The sequence below is a fragment of the Ambystoma mexicanum genome, chromosome 14 (assembly GCF_040938575.1).
Source record: "Ambystoma mexicanum isolate Mex_15411 chromosome 14, UKY_AmexF1_1, whole genome shotgun sequence".
Taxonomy (NCBI): Eukaryota; Metazoa; Chordata; class Amphibia; order Caudata; family Ambystomatidae; genus Ambystoma; species Ambystoma mexicanum.
Window position 1 is genome coordinate 282,451,392 of NC_090940.1, and position 20,406 is coordinate 282,471,797.

General features: G+C 46.3%; 1 protein-coding gene across 1 annotated transcript in view; it reads right to left on the reverse strand.

Moving 5' to 3' along the window:
* POLE2 (DNA polymerase epsilon 2, accessory subunit) overlaps positions 1-20,406 on the reverse strand; it is a 1,095,907-nt gene that overhangs the window by 498,752 nt on the left and 576,749 nt on the right. Inside the window, exon 12 of the mRNA XM_069637399.1 lies at positions 16,281-16,370. Coding sequence (XP_069493500.1) covers positions 16,281-16,370 — 90 coding nt within the window. The remainder of the gene's footprint in view (positions 1-16,280; positions 16,371-20,406) is intronic.

Consider the following 20,406-nt stretch of genomic DNA (forward strand, 5'->3'; position numbering starts at 1 on the left):
ATTTTTTTCTGGAAACAGGGAACCATAGGGAAGTAAGATTTGACAAAGAGAACCTGCAGAGAGGTTGTGGAGAGACACTGATGAACCTTAAAATCCCCTAGAGAAGGAATCCAAGTGATCGGGCCAGGGAGAAGACAAGGACCGAGGCTATTGCTCCAGACTCTTTTTTTATTAATATTTCCTAGGTGGTAGTGCCAGTTAGCTCATAGGATTTGGACTAAGCACCATTTCTTTTAGACTTTGATTAGCACCCTTATTTTAGTTGGTTAGGCTGGGAACTTCCCACATAGCAGTAGGGCTAGACAGAAGTTTGCTTTTAATTTTGAAAAAATCCCCCAAAAAACAGGTCTTCCCTTAGGGTTGTGGTTCAGTCTTGCTCCTCTCATGAGACCTTCGAACCTGGGGCTTTCAGCACTCCTGGGCCCGGCAGAATTCTGCTGCTCTCTGCCCACCACTTATGCTTATTGTACTGCCCCCAGGACGAGTCGGCGCTGCAGTGGCGGGTTGCATCTGGCAAGGTCGCTCTCTGGTTCTTCTGCCTCAGCGGTCAAATTATTCTGCATCAGCTCCTCTGCTGCAGGTAAGGGTATTGTCCCTTATATGAGTCTCCCTGCACCGATAGACATGATTCCATTGGTCGTGGGATTCCGGACACAGGAAGGGGTCAGCAGCCAAACCAAGCAGAGTAAAAGGTCCCTTTTTTTCAACATGTATGCAATTACCCTGTGGGACATTGGTGGCAAGGGAGATGTTGCAGATGTGTTCACTGGGGAGTCCTTGTCCCCTAAGTGGAGGAGGTCATCCTGAGTGAGATCCTGCTTGCCCAATCCAATGGAGAGGGTTTTGAGTAGTGGGATAAACTCTATATTCTCAAAGGGGCTGGCTCCCCCTTTAGGAGAAGGGACAAATTCCCTGGATTAGTCACACCCTCATCGCCCTTGCTACGGGATTCCTATATAGAATTTCTATCCACCGTATGTATGATGGGGCCATCAAAGCAACAACAAAATAAAACGCTTCAACACAGCAAACATCTAGTACAGTTCACTGTATCAAATGCCTTGGCTACATCTATGGACACTACTACTTGCTTGGTACTCATATCAGAGGTTTCAACAATAGTGTGAATCCTACGTAAATTATGTGTACTCTCCGTCCCTGGTATGAAATCATCTTGGCGTGGTTTGTCATAAGCGTAATCACAGGCAGGGAATGGTCAGATAATGTTCTTCCGAAATATGATGCCTTATTTATGTGTTCACATCCAGCAATAAAAGAATCAATATATGGGTGGACACTGTGGGTGAGAGTAGAACAGCGTTTGGTCCTGAGGGTGTATTATTCTTCAAATGTTGATCAGATCAAGATTGGTCATGATCTGTTGCATTGCTTTGGTGACAGGTAAGGGTTGTGCGCCCCTTAATACAGATATAGGATTTAGAATGCAATTAAGATCACCTTCCCAAATCCATATTGCTGCTCTATGTAGATCGAATTTTATCATCAATTGTGTAAGAAAAGCCGCCCTGCAGGTTTTGGGGTCATAGGAGTTAATTATGCAGAGTTTGCCACTATAAACACTCCCCCGCTCCAAGCTCTGTGTTTTTTCCATTCTGAATGGAACATTTCCAGGTATCCTTGCGAGTACTCCTCTTGTGAATGTGGAGTATGTAGAACCATATCCCTGACCACCCCCATCTGTTCAATAGTTTTACTTTTCTTCCCAGATTTAAATTTGTCTCATGGAGAATCAGGATGGAAAACTGCTTTCTAGTAATGCATTGTTTAACTTTACAACATTTTACAAAATTGTTTAAACCCTGTACATTCCATGTCGCTATTGTATTAAACATTCTGGCAGTGCTATGAGTTACGCATACTGTGCCGTGCATGGTCTCCCGAAGGAGCTAGAGGCCGCTCACCCTCAGTGGGGTGCAATTTTCTTGCACAAAAATATCTGTGGCAGGGGGGCCTCATTAATAAAACTCGCTTAGTGAACCAATCCCAAACAAGTGCCCTGAAAGCTCTAAACAGATAGTAAGGGTGTTATACAATTTCATAAGCGTCAGTGGACTATTTAATCCAGCGAATAAGCAAAGAGACCTCATTCTAGTATTACTTGGACATATTTCAGTTAGATCAATGAGTCCATTCCATGTCAATTTTTAATTGATATGACAGGTTTTTTTGTGAAGTGTCTGATCATGTCTAAACATTTACCCCAATTAACAAGGGGGGGTCCTGGGAGTCCCTCTGCCAGACATTAGTCTCACCCTAAGTTACTAGGGGAATCCAGACATGGACCCCTTGCTCACTATTCTTAGAGAGGCGCAGCTCCACCCTACTGATGAGGTCCAACCAGACCGAAACACGTGTCTGGGGTTGCTGTTGGTACTCTTGTTGAGAATTGCCTAGCATTTCAGCGCTGGACTGCCCCAGGGCAGGACAAAGACTGATATATTTGGGATATTTCTTCTCTGTGAAAGATAGTGAGCTAAGGACTCTGGGTAAGTCTCTCGTAACCGGGACTAATGTCTGGCAGAGGGACTCTCAGGACCCCCCCTTGTTAATTTAAACATTTACCCCTCAATGTCCCATGGGTCGTATTTCTTAATGTTGATTTCTTGGCTTCCATTTTTAGAAACTTCTTGCACGTTCCAAACAACTGTGCTTCTACCCATTGGTTTTGAGGAGACACTGATATTGGAGGTTTCCAGCCAGCTTTGAACTTCCTTTGGGGCTTCAAAGAAGCGTGTATGCCCTTTGTGAATTATTTTCATTTTGTCAAGAAACATTAGCATATATTCCAGTTGCAGTAGTCAGAGTCTACGTTTGACAGGCTCAAAAGAGCGTCTCTGCTTTTGCACTTGTGATCTATAGTCAGGGTAAATGGCCATGGTTTCTCCGCCTCTCAGGATCTTTTCACCTTGTCGTGAAAACTTCAGTAGCATCTCTGTCCTCATAGTTTTGTATCTTTGAAATTATAAGTCTTGGGGGAGCTCCCACGGAGTGGTGGAAGCGAGGAATTGGTTCTCAACAAAGCCCTATGTTCGCCCCTCTCCACAGTAAATCCTTGTGATACCTTACCTGGGCCTATTTTATGAAGGAGGAGAATTTATACATAGGCTGTCGATTTTTGTCCCTCGAAATTCTATAGGAAGCCAATAATCTGTGTATGGTTTCTATGCACCAATCCCTTCACATCTTTGCTTTTCTTCTCCAGTGAACGAGTGTGAGTTCCTGCAGAGTATAAACACAAACGTGATGGGTGGAAGGTGGTTTTGAATTAATATGAACCACTTGCATTGCTCTGGGCAACCTTCCACACCACTGTTTTTAGCCCGTCTGCGCCATTGCAAAAGGGGTCCAGCCATATGCAAATCAGTCAAGTACTGCCACTAAAGGTAGCTGCCCAGCCCGAACTGCTAGGCCAGGTCTCCTCTGCACGGAAACACAAGCAACTCCAGGCATGTTTCAGCCTTGTTGTGCCTCCTTAGTGAGGTGAAGCTTGGTTCCCTGTGGCGCAGCGAGCAAAGGACCCACATCTGGGCACACCCTCTCTCACATAGTGAGAAACTATAAACACAAAAGTGACTGCCAGAACACCCCTGTTTTGCATATCAAAAAGTAACTCACCATAAATTACTAGGGTAATTCAGACATGGAACCCTTGCTCACTGTTCTTAGAGAGGCACAGATGCACCTCACTGATGAGGCCAAGCCGAAACACGTGTCTGGGGTTGCTGTTGGTACTCTTGTTCAGAAGAGAATTGCTTAGCATTTCAGTGCTGGACTGCCCTTGGGCAGGACAAAGACTGATATGTTGTGAATATTTCTCTTCTTTGAAAGGTATAGTGAGCTAAAAAATCTGGTTGAGACTCCCCCGCGAATGAGGCCAGTAGAGAGACTCCCAGAAACCCCCTGTTTTGCATGTTCCTGTAGAGTAGCCATCTGTTTGCATAGAATGTCAACTTCCTTAACCGTTTCAGCAATCTTGCCTTCTGAGGAGCCTACATGGTCTACAAGGTTGTTCAAATCTGCAGCAACAATAAATCTACTTTCACCTCTCCCACCATGGTTTCAAGCAAAGAGGGCAAAGTCGCTATTGCACGCAACACTTCCTTTCTCCTTTTCACCCACACTCTGAGTCGTTTGTGTTTCTACTCACTTCTATGCAGGTTTACTGGCCTGTTTAGACCCCAATTAAGGGCAGCGCCTGGTGTTAGCATCGCAGCGGCGTCTCCAGTTCATAAAATGTGTTCAGTGCACTGTAGATTCTGCAGATTTTAGTAACATTCATTCAAATATAGTGAAAATCACTTCAGGTGCTGGGATAATTTGGGGGTCTAGACACCCCTATAATCTAGGAAATACAATCTCAATTGTCCAATATAGGGTGGGTCTCCCGCATTCTACAACGAGCACATGAAGAGCGCTTTATTTTAAGTAGATTATATATATATATATATATGAGACAAAAAGAATGAGGTTTCATCATAACTACTTATACATTCTATTTACTTAAATCCAAAAATGTAAGGCAGAAGGGAATAGTTTCTTACCTGTAACTCCATTTCTCCAGCATTGGTATCTTTCATGGATTCACATGCCTAGAATATTCCCCGTCGTCAGACTGGGACCCCTCGGTACACATATATAGCCTTTTCCTATAGGAAAACTTCCAACACTTTTGTGTCCTATCTACGTCCTTTTAGGACCCGCCTACGCATGCTCCGTAGGCCGTCCCAGTATAAGAGGCCCGCCCCCGCGGCTCCCCTTCAGATTTCGGCCCCTCCAAAGTAGGAAGGGTTAAACTTATCAATGAAATACATTGCATTCCAGGGAGGCTGGCGGGCGCATGTGAATCCATGAAAGATACCAATGCTGGAGAAATGGAGTTACAGGTAAGAAACTATTCCCTTCTCCAGCATTAGATCTTTCATGGATTCACATGCTTAGAATAGATTGTATAGCAGTAACACCTGAAACGGCGGTGAGAATGTAATGTAATATACCCTCACCATAATACACAATGCATATGTACAGCAGGAATAAGTTAACTCATATAACCTTACCCACATAAAGTATACCGTCACCAAAAGGTAGAAAACAGATTCTCCACAGCGTGGAGCTTACCTTACTGAAACAGATGGCGCAGGACAGCTCTTCCCATCTGCACCTCGTCCGCATGCTGCCTGGCATGGCAGTAGTGGCGGGTAAACGTGTGCGGCACTGACCATGCTGCAGCCTGGCATATGTCCGTCAGCGGAATTCCTGCCCATAATGCTGCTGAGGAGGACTTTGATCTCGTAGAATGGGCTCTAGGATGTCCTTGCAGTGGCCTTCCGGCCTTGGAGTGACAAAACGCAATCGTCGATGAGACCCATCGAGCCAATCCCTGTTTAGAGATTGCTTTTCCTCTGGTCGACGGACCATATGCGATGAACAGTTGTCGAGTAGACCTGAGTTCCTGTGTACGATGTAGGTAAAATTTCAGAGCCCTCATAACGTCCAAGGTATGAAGAGCTTTTTCTGCTGTCGATGATGGCGTCGCGAAGAAAGTAGGGAGAACAATGGACGAGTGTTTGTGATACACTGTCGGAACTTTTGGGACGAACGTCGGATTAGTTGCCAGGACCACTTTGTCCTTAAAGAATCTTAAGTATGGCGGGCCTACGACCAGCGCTTGCAGTTCCGAGATTCTCCTAGCTGATGTGATAGCAATCAAGAATGCCAACTTCCACAATATGAATTTCATGTCGGACGTGGCCATAGGCTCAAAAGGTGGTTTCATTAAGCCTGCCAACACTGTGTTGAGACTCCAAGTTGGAGGGAAACGTTTTACCGGGGGAAAAGTTCGAAATAAACCCCTCATGAAGCGTTTCACAAGTCTGTCGCTAAATAGAGGAGACGACTGTCTCTTCCTCGTGAACCTAGAGATGGCCGCCAGGTGCACCTTTATCGATGTGAAGGATAAACCCCTCTCCGCCAAGAGAAGCAGGTAAGGTAGAACTTGTTCCGGCGTCACCAACAACGGTTGTAGGCCTTGTTGTTCTCGACACCATTCACAGAACCTCCGCCACTTATAGGTGTAAGATTTGTTTGTAGAAGGGGCTCGAGCCGCCTGCAGAATTTTTTGACAATCCTCCGAAACGTCTAAAGCACCGAACTCCGAAAAGTCAGGAGCCAGGCTGTAAGGTTGAGACTGTCCGGGTCGTGATGCCACACCGTGCCTTTGTCCCGGGATAGTAGGTTCGGGACTCTCGGAAACGCTATAGGATGTTCCAGCGACAGGTGAAGCAGGTCGGAGAACCACGGTTGCCGCGGCCAGTATGGTGCCACTAGAATTACCCGGCAACTGTATCTGCGTATCCACTGTATTGTCCTCCGTATGAGGGGGAACAGGGGAAAAGCATAAAGGAACATGTCCGTCCATGGGAAGGAGAATGCCTCCCCCATGGAACCCTCCTGAGGCCATCTGCTTGCGAATTGCTCGCATTTCTTGTTGTCTTTGGTTGCGAAGGCGTCCAGAGGGGGGTGACCCCATTTCTCGAACACTTTCATCAGCTGAACTGTGTCCATTTCCCATTCGTGTATCTGGGCCATGCTTCTGCTGAGGGAGTCTGCTTGCGAGTTCCTCACTCCCGGGAGGTGGTGAGCCACAATGGAAATTTTGTGCTTTAATGCCCAATGACATGTTTTCTGGGCCTCTATGGAAAGAGTTCTTGATCGCGTCCCTCCTTGTTTCCTCAGATAAAACATGGCCGTAGTATTGTCGGTCAGTACTCGTACTCGCGATCTCTTGATGTATGGTAGGAATGCCTTCAAGGCCCATCGTACTGCTCTGAGCTCTAACACATGTTAGCTCTAACATGTGTAGGAGTGACTCCGTTGGAGACCAGCGACCTTGCGTTTGGAGAGCACCCATGTGAGCTCCCCATCCGGTTAGAGACGCATCCGTGACTATGGTTCGCTGAAACTCCGGTTCCTGTAGGGGTACACCGTTGTTCAGATTGTGGAAACTCTGCCACCACTGAAGGGTCCGAAGCAGCTTGTCGTCGTCGATGGTTATCTTGTCTGACCACGATCCTTGGGCCTGCGTCCATCGGTCCGCGAGGAATTCCTGGACTGGCCTCATGAATAGGCGACAGTTTGCCACCAGATGGATGCAGGATGCCATGGCCCCTAGGACCGAAACGTATTTTCTCACTGAGAGCCTGGTGGTTTGACGTAGTCGGCTCACCAGCTGATTGAGTTTTGAGGTTCTGTCGAGAGAAGGCTTCACTAGCCCTAACTGGGTCTCGAACTGTGCCCCCAGGAATACCAGCGTTCTAGATGGCCGCAGAGAGGATTTTTCGAAGTTTATGGCGAATCCCAGCTGTTGTAGAAGCTGCATGGTGGCTTGTAAACTTGTGTTGGTCGACGCTGGGGAGGATCCCCTTACCAGCCAGTCGTCGAGGTAAGGGTATACATGGTGGCCTTGCTTCCTTAGCCAGGCCGCTACTGGAGCCAGGCATTTCCTGAACGTTCTGGGGGAGGTCTTGAGCCCAAAGGGAAGAACCTTGAACTGGTAGTGAGTCCGCCCTATTACAAATCTCAGGAATTTCCTGTGTTTCCGACATATTGGAATATGGAAGTACGCGTCCTGTAAATCCAGGGACGCTAGAAAATCCCCTTCTTGAACGGCGCTGATCACTTCCTGCAGAGTGAGCATTTTGAATTTTAGGCTCTTTAAAGACTTGTTGAAATCGCTTACGTCTAAAATGGGACGCCATTTGCTGTTCGGCTTTTTTACGACAAAGTATCTTGAGTAGACTTCTTGACCTCTCTGTGATGTTGGAACTAATTCTATCACGCCCTTTGCTAACATGAGTGTTACCTCTTGTTGCAGTATCCTCAGATGGGAATGAGCGGTGAACATAGGTGGAATGTGCGGAGGGCTGTGCTTGAATTGTAGAGAGTGTCCGTTTCTTATAGTGTCCAGCACCCATTGATCCGTCGTTATTCGTTCCCATTCGTCGACATATGCTGACACTCTTCCCCCCAGAACGGTGTGTTGTATGTCATTGCTGATCTTTATTTTGCTTGTCTCTCGACGACGACGGATAGGATGGTCTTTTCCTGGACGTCTGGAAGTTACGGCGTCGGTTTGCCTTTTGGGAAGCACGCCTGTATCCCTGGGAGGGGTAAGCCGACCTGCCAAAGGATCTGTCTCCAGACGCAGAGAATCTGGAATTACCTGAAGCCCCTCTAAAGGGACGAAAAGACTTGTAGCTTTGGCCACTCTGGAGGGCACCCAATGAACGTGCCGTGTCCGAGTCCTCTTTCATTCCCTTTAGGGCTTCGTCCACCTTCTCACCGAATAGAAGGTCTCCCTCAAAAGGCATATCTAATACTTTGTATTGTACCTCTGGCCTGAAGTAGGTACACTTAAGCCATGACTGTCGTCGTAATACGACCCCATTATTGACTTGCTTGAAGCCTGACTCAGCGAGGTCCACCGCTATGTTTATTGCGTGATTTGAGGCTTCCTCGCCCTCTCGGACAAGTAACATCGCTGCCTTCCTATGCTCTTCCGGAAGATGATCAAGCAACAGAGCTAGCCTGTGCCACATCTCTCTGTCGTATCTGGCTACAATAGCCAGAGAGTTTGCGGCCTTTACTGTGGTTGCTCCCACGGATAGCACTTTTTTGCCAAAGGCATCCTGGCGTCTCGCTTCGTTTTCAGGCGGAGTCGTGCACTTGTGCTGGGCCTTCGCCTTCCTCGCCGCTGCCACCACCGAGTCTGGCGTTGGTTGGGAGGATAAACACTTAGGGGTAGACTCTGGAGCCTTAAACTTTTTCTCGAGGCGTCCTTTCACTGCCGGCTCCGAAAAGGGGTGACGCATTGTCTGCAACCCCTCCTTCCACACGTGGTCTAGTATTGGTATTGAGAACACAGACCTCCTTCTCTTACCCATGTGGTCGAACAAAAAACAGTCCTTTTACTGTTCTTCCTGGGACAAACCAAATTCTTTACACGCCTTCTCCATCATAGAATGGAATGATGCAATGTCGTCTGGAGGGGACGGATGAGCTGGGCTTCTAGGGGTTTCCAACTCCACCTCTGACTCCCAGGTTGGATCCCTGGAGGGGGATGATGAGATATCCGACCTGGCTCCCCTGTCAGACTCCGAATCTGGCAGCTCACCTTCCTCTTGTGCCAGTGCTGAGATTGGCGTGGGTAGGTGTGTCGGTGGACGGGACGGGCCCGGCTCGTCGACGGGTGACTGTAGCAGGTTTGCCTGAGGTAGTCTCTGGTCCAATGATTGTAGCAAGGACTGAAGCGTGGACAGAATTTCCAACGACAAAACAGATTGAGGATTGAGAAGAGGGGCAGATACCGGTATACCGGATCCCCTCGTCGACGACTTGTCAGCCACTCGTAGCCCTAGGTCTGCTGGGCCAGCTATTCTCTCGCTCTTGTCCTCCCCCGAGGACAGCGACACAGCCTGTTCTTGCAGTAAAGTATCCGGGGGGATCGGATCAAAAACTTCAGGCCTCCAGGCCTCCTGTAGAACCCCCGTCGACAAGGCCATCGTCGCCGCCGTTGTCGGTGGGACGGTGGATGCCACCTGCGTTAGTGGCAGGGTGGAGGCTGATGACTGGGCCGCCGTCGACGACGGTGACTTAGCAGGTGGTTTAGGCGGTTCCGCCTTTTCCACACTTGGCCTGCTTTTACTCGACTCTCGACTCGTGGTCGATCTATGGTGATCGCCCGAGGAGGATTTCGGCCTTTCCTTTTCATGCTTTTTTGATGAAGATGATTTTTTTGACGAGGGGTCTCTAGCTGAGTGACTCCCAGGTGACTCTTTTTCCGTCAGTCGAGATTTCTTCGCCGGTGGTTCCGACGAGGTAGCGCGGCGTGATGTTTTCGCCGATTGTGTGGAGCCTACCTCCGAAGGGGGGTATGCCCCCGCTCCATCATTCAGCCATGCCACCAGCCGTCGACTCCGGTCTTTGAGGGTTTTTTGAGAAAACCCTTTGCATATGTCGCAGTTATCAGCCGAATGATGAGGGTAGAGGCAATATATACAATCCATATGTCCGTCCCCCTCGTAAACTTTTTTCAAGCCGCACGTTGCGCATGGACGGAACAGCACTTTTCCTGACATGGAGGACATTATCTTCTAACTCCAACTCCAGGTATACAACCTTGTACAAAATAGTAAGACAACGCGAGGAGATCCCACTACTTTGGAGACGGTTGAAATCTGAAGGGGAGCCGCGGGGGCGGGCCTCTTATACTGGGACGGCCTACGGAGCATGCGTAGGCGGGTCCTAAAATGACGTAGATAGGACACAAAAGTGTCGGAAGTTCTCCTATAGGAAAAGACTATATATGTGTACCGAGGGGTCCCAGTCTGACGACGTGGAATATTCTAAGCATGTGAATCCATGAAAGATCCAATGCTGGAGAAATGTGTTATCGATACATGTATAACAATCACAAATGTTGATCTGAAGAACAAGAGGTCTTTCCTTAATTCTTGTCCACAATTATTTCAAAACATATAAATGTAGAATGATATATATACATAAAAATGTCCACATTTTTCATGAATCACCACAAATACAAATGGTATCTGTATTTCTAGTACGATGTATTTCAAATTGTAATCAATTCTTCTTCTGGGAGCTGATTTTCTAAAATGTTGTAATATTCATGTATTTAGTATACATTCATTTAGGTGCATCTTCTCAATCAAATCAGCTTCTCTATTTCTAAGCTGATTGTTAATTGAGTGATTTGCAAAATAAACTATGTGCCAAGAATATTATTAATTCAAAAGAATCACACATCTGTATAAAAGGGAGACAAAACCCTGATGTCAACGATTTAAACTCTAGTCTGAGCATAGTAAAATATATATCTCTAACTACTCATAAATATAATTTAAAAAAAATGCTCAGTGGAAATCAATTGGCTTTCCTAGCTGTGATGAAATGGCTGTCCTAACAGGAGTTAAGCTATTATAAAAAAAAGATATAAATAAAAGTCAGTTCCAAAGAACTATGAACTCACAATTTTAAATAACTATATTCTTCTGTCCAGCACAACAAACTTAATCTTAACTTTGAAAACTGTCACTAGCACTTCTTAATGGAGTCCAATGCAGAGCACAGCAAATCAACTTAACTTGCTAAAGAATTGGCTTTAAATACCTTCTATCTTTGTCCCTAGTCACCTGAAATGTCGCAGTTGTGAGATAATCAGTCCAATTCCTTCGTGTGTTAGTGTAACTGCAGTCTAACAGGAGCCATCTTTCAGTGTATTCTCGTAATACAAATAACGCTAATGTAAGTAAGTGGGCATTGCTCGCTTCGTAAAAACACAAAGCCAGTAATATACAAAAGGTCTCTCATATGTGTGCTTGTTTGTTTGTTTTTATTATTTGTATTGTGCACCTGACCCAGAGGTATTTCGGCGCGAAGACATAAAGAGGATTGTTAAGCTTAAGTTACATAGAGCACAGGAATGAGTACAGCTAAGGTTACAATGCTGTAGGCATGAACAACAGGCAGATGTATACAGTAAGAACCAAGAATAAGTATGAGGAACATACATATAATGAAAAACAGTGAAGTCACATGAATGCAATAAGTACAAGGATGATTGCAGGTGAGGTAAGGTCAGACGTCATGTTCCTTTAACCAGTGAATGAGACTAGATCTGAATTGTGAGTAAGGTAAATCTTTCCTTAAGGCAGGCGGGAGGGAGTTCCAATATTGTGCTGCTTTGACGGGGAAGCTACTCCCTCCAGATTTGGTAAGCTTAAATCTAGGTACTAATAGTAGGTTAGAGATCCGGTAGAGTAATAGACACTATTCTGAAAAAACTAATAATAGTCCTAACGCGCTCTTACACGATCCAAAGACTAATACAGATGCCATCTAAGAGTGGTGGCTTAACTGAGACCTTCACCATCCCACACTCTCCTAACTCCAAGCCTCGCAGCTCAGTCACACTAACCTAAAAGAGTTTGGCTATACATTAGAGCTGACCAGCATTTCCTCCTGTCGAGTCCCAGTGAGAGCGCATATTCCAGGGTCAGCACATAGAGAAGGGCAATGACAGACCAGCAACTGATCCGTTTGTAACACCTGGGAAGAAAATGCATCAGGGATCGAGGTGATGGGAATGGACATCAAAGTTTCATTGATAGCCGCACAGTCATACCACCTTCTCCTGAGGGTGGCATCACTACTATATTTCTGTGCCTCTGGCAAATTCCACCACTCTGTTGGGATGCTGCACAGTATGATGCAGCCTTTTGCCCAGGTTTTACATGGCTGCCTTCAATATGACCATCACCAAAGTGCACTCCCCACCACCCTGGATGCCATCAACGTCGCCAAACAAGTTGTACGACAAGGCACACTTCCCCCAACATCACAGGTTTCATGCACTGAACACAAATAAGGAGGCAGATGTACAGGAATCAAATGCTGCAACACACAATGAACAGACATACATTTGATGTGGATCTTGGTATGAACTATTGGCCTTTTGCAACAGGCTTCCTACATACATGTTCCTTTTCATTAGGGCTTTATGCTCCTAGGGTTGTCGTCCACGAATATGGCATCTAGTCACATAGCATTACATGCCACCTCAGGTTCAACCACCAGACACTCACCGACAATCTACATCGCTGCATGGGGATCAGCGCCATCGTCCTCAGCTGGTTCAAATCCTACCGTTCGAACAGCCAACAGGCCATACAAATGGATTCTTCCAGATCACCAACTCTACCCATCACCTGTGTTGTCCCGCAAGGATCCATCTTGTCCCCTGTGATCTTCAATCTTTACATGGAACCGCTCTAAACCCTCCTCTCTCCACACAACATCCACATTCACCAATACGCAGATGACACGCAGATCTACCTCAAGATATCCTCCATCAAAGACATCCACAGGTTCAAGGCCTTCCTCACATTGATCCAGTCCTGGATGTCCAGTGCTTACCTGAAGCTCAACCCCTCCAAGACTGAATTCCTACTGCTGAACAACACTGAACACCCTGACGTCCAGACCTGGCTCTCTGCTATGAACCTCGAGGGATTCACACCACAGCTGACCACCTATGCCAAGTCCCTTGGTTTCAACACTGACAAGACACTCCATGTTCAAACAGCACATAGCAAGGAAGACACATACTGCCTGGTACCAACATTCTCTCCTATGGAAAATCAAGCCCTTCATTCCAAAAAACAACTCCAGATCCGAAATCCAGGCCTTGGTCCTCTCCCAACTGGATGGTGGCAATGCTCTTTTGGAAGGCCTTACGGCGACTACCCTGGCAACCCCCAAAATGTGCCCAGCATGCTGCAGCAAGACTCATTAAAGGACTTTGCAAATTCAACCACAGCAGCCCGCCCCTCATCAAACTGCACTGGCATCCACTGCAAGCCTGTATCATCTTCAAAAATGGTTGAATCATCTACAAGGCTGTCATCCTGAAGTCCTCAAGCAACCTTACTGAGAAACTCAGCATCTTCGGAGCTCTGCGATCCACCAGACGTGAGGAAATGTGCAGACATGAATTATGACAGTGCAGGAAGGAAAGAACCAGAAGACAGGGCTTATCTGTCTACGATCCAAGACTCTGGAACCTCCTCCCTTTCAAGATCAGACTTGCCCCATCACTTATACAGTTCAGGAAAGAGCTCAAAATCTTCCTCTTCAAGGAATGGCTCCTCCCTAACACCTAGGTCCACATATCCTGCACTCCCCACCCTGTCTGAGACTAGGTGCTGGTGATCTGGTCCCCACTGTCGCCCCCATGCTCAAATTGCCCGACCCTCCCTTGTTAGCTCCCCGCTCCTTTTTTCTCTGCTTCCCTCGCTGTGTTCTTCCCGCTATGATTGTAAATCGCTCTGTTGCTTCCTGAAGCTAGGTCAGCGCTAAATAAATACCTTAATAACAATAGGTTGAGGGACTAGGACATAAATAAAATGACCCCAGTCTTGTATTCTGGGTGTTGTCCTTGGTATGCTGGTTCTCTAGGGGCTACTCAAGTCTCTCCATGATTAGTTTGAGGATGGCCTGATGCATCAACCTCTTTGGGATTGAGATTACACTAAAAAAAGGGTGAAGACAAAGTCCTCCAGTTCTTCAACAAGCCCAGGTCTGACTTCCTCCAAAAGCTGTGATACTTTTGACTAGACATGGGAAATATGTATGGAGATTGGCCAACAACAAACTTCAAGAAATAACATGTTCTCCTTTGGGCTGCTCCATTATCACTCACATTCCTAGGGCACTGTATGTCTTTCTTGGCAGTGTCTTAAGGTGGCTTGAGTATGTAGGGGGGGAAGGGTGGTGGGGGGGCAGGACGGGGATATCCCTCCCTCTTCCTGGGCTCTCAGATACGGAGTAATGCTCTCTCCCTGGGCAAGTGCTGAAGGTTGTAGGAAGAGAGGCCACCCCAGAACTTCTATTGGCTTCCTCGAATGCCTCACACCATCTCTCTTTCGCAGGGTGATGGTTCTCTGGCCTACCAGTCTACACACATTCCTCCTCAAGGCCCCATTTCTGACTCATACGTAGGGGGACGACCTTCTAACCTTGTAACCTCCTATATGTCGACTGGCTTCACTTGCAGGTCTAAGAAGCATTGGTACATGATCTTTCCTAAACCCACTGCAGATCCCCCTGCTATGTCTCAGGAGTCAACTTTCACCATATTGTGCCTTTGACTCCATTGGAGCTTATCATGCCCCTCAGTCCTTTCGCAGTATCCACCTCGATTTGCCTCCTGGTGTTCCTCCTCCTCTCTTGTAACTCCTCCATGTTCCAACACTCAATTTCTCTCAAGTTCTCTTCTCACCCTCCTCCTCCAACTTGTTATTCCTCCTCTTCTCTCACCTCCTCCTTGATGCAACCCATCATATTCATCCTCTCCTCTGCCTACTTCCCTCTCCAACTCTTGATGTTTCTCTTCTCCACTCTTCAGCTCTCCAACTCCTGCTCCCAGTCTGCGCTCTCTTACAGCCTTTTCCAAATGAACTCTTCCAGCATATGCAATCACAGTGGTCTCAAGTATGGGGGTTGTGTCAATAACTGTACCAATCTGCCCGTGCAGCCGCATGTACCTTTGCAAAACACAAAGGCCATATATTTTTTAGAACCTTATGCTCCAAAAAGGTAGGGCCATATTCTCCATAGGGCATAACTTGCCCCCACCCCCTTAAAGGAACAGAGCAAAAGGTTCTTTGTATGACAATCCATTGCTTCTGTTTGTGGCAGACTGGGTTTGCTAGCCAAAACCAACACACACTACCCCCTCAGACCCAGCAACACGTGGCAGCATGCAGCCCCCGGGTGACCACACCACCTATCTTCATGGTCAGACCAGGGACGTCGGCACAATGCATTTGTAGATGTTAAAAATTGTGTAAATGTAATGTGTAAGTATAATGGAAAGGACTGTATCAAATGGTGTCCACGTTGACATGGAATCATCTGGTTTCAAATCAAATATACACATCAATTTTATATACTGAACCCATGATTTACTGTGCTATGTCTCTCAACTTTGCACTCCCTATTCCCTTCAAGGCCACTCGGGTCAAGGATTGGGTCAGAATACCTGCAAGGAGTACAGGGCAAGAGAAGGTAGAGTGACCTCGCCCCAGTAGCATTGCACATCTTGCTGTTTGGCTACAAGAATGCGCAGCCGGCGTCTAATCACCCAATTTTCGTTCAACTGTTTGCATACTCCAGCAAGAGTTGAAATGGCTGCAAAATTCTCATGCACCTTGTAACACAGCTAGCACCGCATTTGGTTGGATGTTTTGGTTATGAGGTGCCTACAACCCTGAGTGCCTCATTGACAAAAACCTATACAAGGACTGCTATTTCCAGGTCACCAGACTGGCATTTTCTTTTCCACCTATCGCCTACTTTGGCATGTTCACTCTCCTTGACATCACTTGCCTGGCGCATTTTCAATAGGTGCTAATGGTAAATTACATTTTTATAGATTGAGTTTCCAATATGGCTGCCACATTGTTTTATGCTGCTAATATACAGAATTCCAGTTACTGTATGTAGTAACAGTAATTTCCCATGCTTTTCTTTTTTTTTTTAATGGTCTTCCAACTTGGTCAACGACAACAGATTCTCAAGGCCAGTCAATCAGAATATAAGCACACGTGAGCAGTGCTGCAATCACATTTCTACACTACAAATTCAATACACCAAATACAGAAAATAATTAAAACAGCAAATACCTTTCAGTGACTTGATTTGGTTCTTTCCATACGGTGCAGATAAAAAGTTCCCGCAAAAGATAAAGCACGTTGGAGGCACAGCAGAGTAGCCTATGAAAGAGAAATACCCATCAGTCACATAAGACCTGCACGCTCCACCACCAGTTATAATTTTTAAAGTACCAAGAACATGTCATATATGATATGATATGATGTGACATTTATAAACGTGCCTATACAAATGTGTTTCAAGACGAGACAAGGCAAGGAGGGGAAACAGCGGGACGACAAGAAACAACGATATTACTAGCCATATTGACATTGACATTGCCCAAGTGCAGGGTAGCGGGGAGGCAGAGAAGTGCTAGGGGAGAGGGGATGGACAAGTGCACGACAATGAATCAAGATAACAAGTAGTGCAGCCAACAGGTGAAAAGTGCGAGTGTTAGAAGTGCAGACAACAGGTATCTACTAAGTGCAGGAAAGGGGACTGTAGGGTTACAGATCACAAGTGCAGGGGGTGCCAGGAGGCAATGCGGGTATGCAACTGGACGGGCAAGGACCTGGGCCCGAATTCAGAGGGTAGCCAGACGACCAGTGCATGAATCAGGCAGGAGGTCAGCAGGGGAGAGGAAGAGAGAAGGCAGAAGCAAAGAGGAAGGTCCTGAGGTGCTTCCGGAACCAGAGATGGTTCTGCTCAAGTTTCAGAGCAGCAGGGAGGCTGTTACAGAGGAGGACATCAGCCGAAGAAAGAGATCTGCCCCAACTAGATGCTTGCAGAAGCGGCTAACCCTCAAGGAGGTGGAGGAGCAAAGAGCTTGAGTGGGAAGATATTTCCGTAGAGAGTGTTGGAGGTATTGCGGTCCCAGGCCCCAGAAAGCCTTGTGGACAATGCAGAGGGTCTTGAACTTGATCCTTACTGCCACTGGAAGCCAATGGAGAGATACGATCCCTGGGCTTGAGGCCAAGGACAAGTCTTGCAGTCCTGTTCTGGATGAGTTGTAGAAGAGAGAGAGTAGAGGCAGGCAGATTTAGAAAGAGGCCTTTGCAGTAGTCCAGCCTAGAGAGAAACAGAGCTCTGGAGACAGCAAGCTTCTGGGGGAAAGTGAGGAAAGGAAGAATACCTCCGAGACGGTGCAGCTGGTAGTTTGACTTCTTAGAGACGTCAGAGATGTAAGGAGAGAAGGAGAGTGTGGAGTCGAAGATGACCCCGAGGTTCTAAAGTCTCACAAGTGGGAGCAGTATGAGGGCCCAGAGTGGGTGGCCAGAGAAAGACAGGAAAGGAAGGTGCTGGTGAGCCGATGAGGAGGATCTTTGTCTTACTGGCATTAAGGCAGAGATCCTTGGCGGCACACCACTCCTGGATTGTGGACAGACAATCCGGGATGAGAAAGGTGGCTGAAGGGAGCCTGAAAGCAAGCTGTCATCCGCATACCACTGAAAGTTGAAGGAAAGAGCAGCTATGCGGTGGGCGAGAGGTGTTAGAATGGTATTCTTCTAAAGAATGTCATATGAAATTTGGTTCCAACAGGTACAGGTAGCAATTATTTAAATACACTGATAGACAACCCACCACTGTATTTTAGAACCGTCACATAAGAAACAGGGTGCTGCAAATTCAATTTACACTTTGAGCAAAACTATAGATTATGTCATTTCTTACAGAGGGCTTTATGATGTGGACAGTTGAAACATGAAGATGAACACATTTCACAGGTAATGTCCATGGCCCACCATAATACACAGTATTTAGCAACACAGTTTGTTCATGACATGGGATTTCTTGATAATTAAGAAAATTCAATGAAGCCTACCAATTTCTCTGCCACATGTTGCCATAGAGAGAGAGACATCACAGCTTATTTCTCTTTTGGCCTTCTTACTTTCTGGGAAGGCCAGCGAGGAATGCAAATTTGATCTGATCGAATGTACAGTAGAAGCATGCTCTAAAATGTTCATTCATGCAATATAAGTGTATGGGTAATTAGTGAGCAGAGCCCTATTTAGGATGCAGTCATTTGTAAAGTGTTGTCTCACTGTGGAATAAATAAAATGAAAGACTTGCATTCGACTGTAAATTGGTGTCTTTGGATACATTGTACGATATAATGGGAAAGGATCCTGCTATGATGTTTTAGAATGAGGTATGCCTTTAATGCTTGGAGAGAAGAGTATCTGGATGAATCTTGCTCAATATTTATGTAATGATTGTTGGGGATTGTAAAAAGATGGCCTCTAAGCTCTCCTTAAAGATGCAGAATGTGGCTGGTTTATCACGCCCTTCCCCGTCCCGGGACATGGGTTTCAAAATAAATGGGAACGAGATCTAGGTTTCTTCTTGTCAGATGCTCTGAGAGAATTTGCTGCAACTCCCAAAGGACTTTGGATGTTCAGGCCATAAACTCATACAAAGTAAGATGCATAATCAAGCATACATTTCACTGTAAGGAATACCTTAGAATATAGATGTTACTGCTGCATGTCCTCAATGTTCCCATGGTGATGCACATTTGTATCGCATGTTTTGGACACAACTTTACAGTTGATTATTTGTGTTCAGTGACAACTGGACCTTGTTAGATATCGATAGTGAGAATTTAAGGGCCTGTATGAAGACTTATATACATTTGCTTCTGCGGCAGTACTGTTGGCAAGGAAGTCCATTTTGATATACTGCAGAGGGCAAACGTCCTTAACCGTATCCAAATCACTTGCATATCTCATGGTGTAACTACTGTGACATGGTGGTATTGTATCACTGTAATAATGCCCCAGAGGTTTGGTCGCTAGCTAGGTCCTACCTTATTCAAACGACTGCTCACACAGATTCTGTTGTATGCATGCCAAAGTCCAGTAATCCCTGACAACGTCAATGTGATCTACTTTGTTTCTTCAAATATTTGCACAGTTTTATCACGGATGTACCTGCCTGTCTCCATAGAATTTCCGGTCTCTATAGAAGTGTACGCATGCAAAACTCTTGCTATGAATATAATCACCAGGATTTCAGCCACTGAAGGTTTAAACAAACATCCATTATTGGCATGCTGGCACCTTAATTTTCTGGGTAAACCAAACTTTCGAAGGCCATCCACGGTTTTCAACTTTTCCTTTGTGGCCAGAGTGACATCAGCTGAAGTCCACCTGAAACTGCAAGATTTTCCTGTGTGTGCTATCCTTTGCAGCACATATGGCTACCAGGTCCAGGGTACTTTTTAAGCACCCACATTTTGATTCCAGCATCATTCTGAAGTGAGCTGTGGAGTAGGCTGGAGGCAGCTGCGATTTAGATTTGTCTACACAGGGGTGTTGTCACTTTTACCGCCTTAGTAGCCCAATGGACCGACACTGCAACCAGGTGGGTGCAAATGCATTTTATTAAGCCCTGCTTTGTCCATTTTGTTTTGGGCCATCCCTTCATATGGACCAAGATAAAACAGCTGTTTTGCTGACAGATACATCCAGAACCCATAAATGCACACTTGGTTTTAGTTTAAACTGGTGTAATCTAGTTTGAAATCATCTACTCCTCCCAGTACAAATCCTGTATGGGTGAGTCAGTGTGTTTGGTAATTTACAGAACCAGGTTGATTGGCTAGCTGCCAAAACCTTTGTCAGCTGCCCTGCGATATGACTGGTAGGCTGGCTTTGGCCAGCCCCTCAGTGAATTTACATCAGTGAGACACTGTGCCTTTCACAGATCTAAACTCTTTTCGAATACTGGAGATGGGCTGCTGCCGAGGCCATGGTGTGGCCATACTGTCTGGACCCTTACTCCTTTGTCAATGCTCCCTTCTGCTCCTCTGCTTGTGAAATCCCATCTGGAATTCTTCCTTAGCTTCCTATCGCTGTCCTAGCTGGCTGAACTGTTCATCCGCAAGATATTTTCCTGACCTTAGATGTACAGTCTCTTTAAAAAATCCTTTTGGCCCAAATGCCTTAAGGTGGGAATCTCCCCAGCCAGGAAGTCCGGAGGCTTGCTGATATCCCACCTAAACTCTGTTCTTGGGAATGTGGTGACTCATTGTCAGGACTCCGTCTGACGGGCACAGGGCACAGGCTATACCTCGGAGTATGTTTTACAAAGGTAGCGGGCGCCCCTCTCTCGCAAGAACAGACATGATAACCTGTTCAGTGGTTATTAACC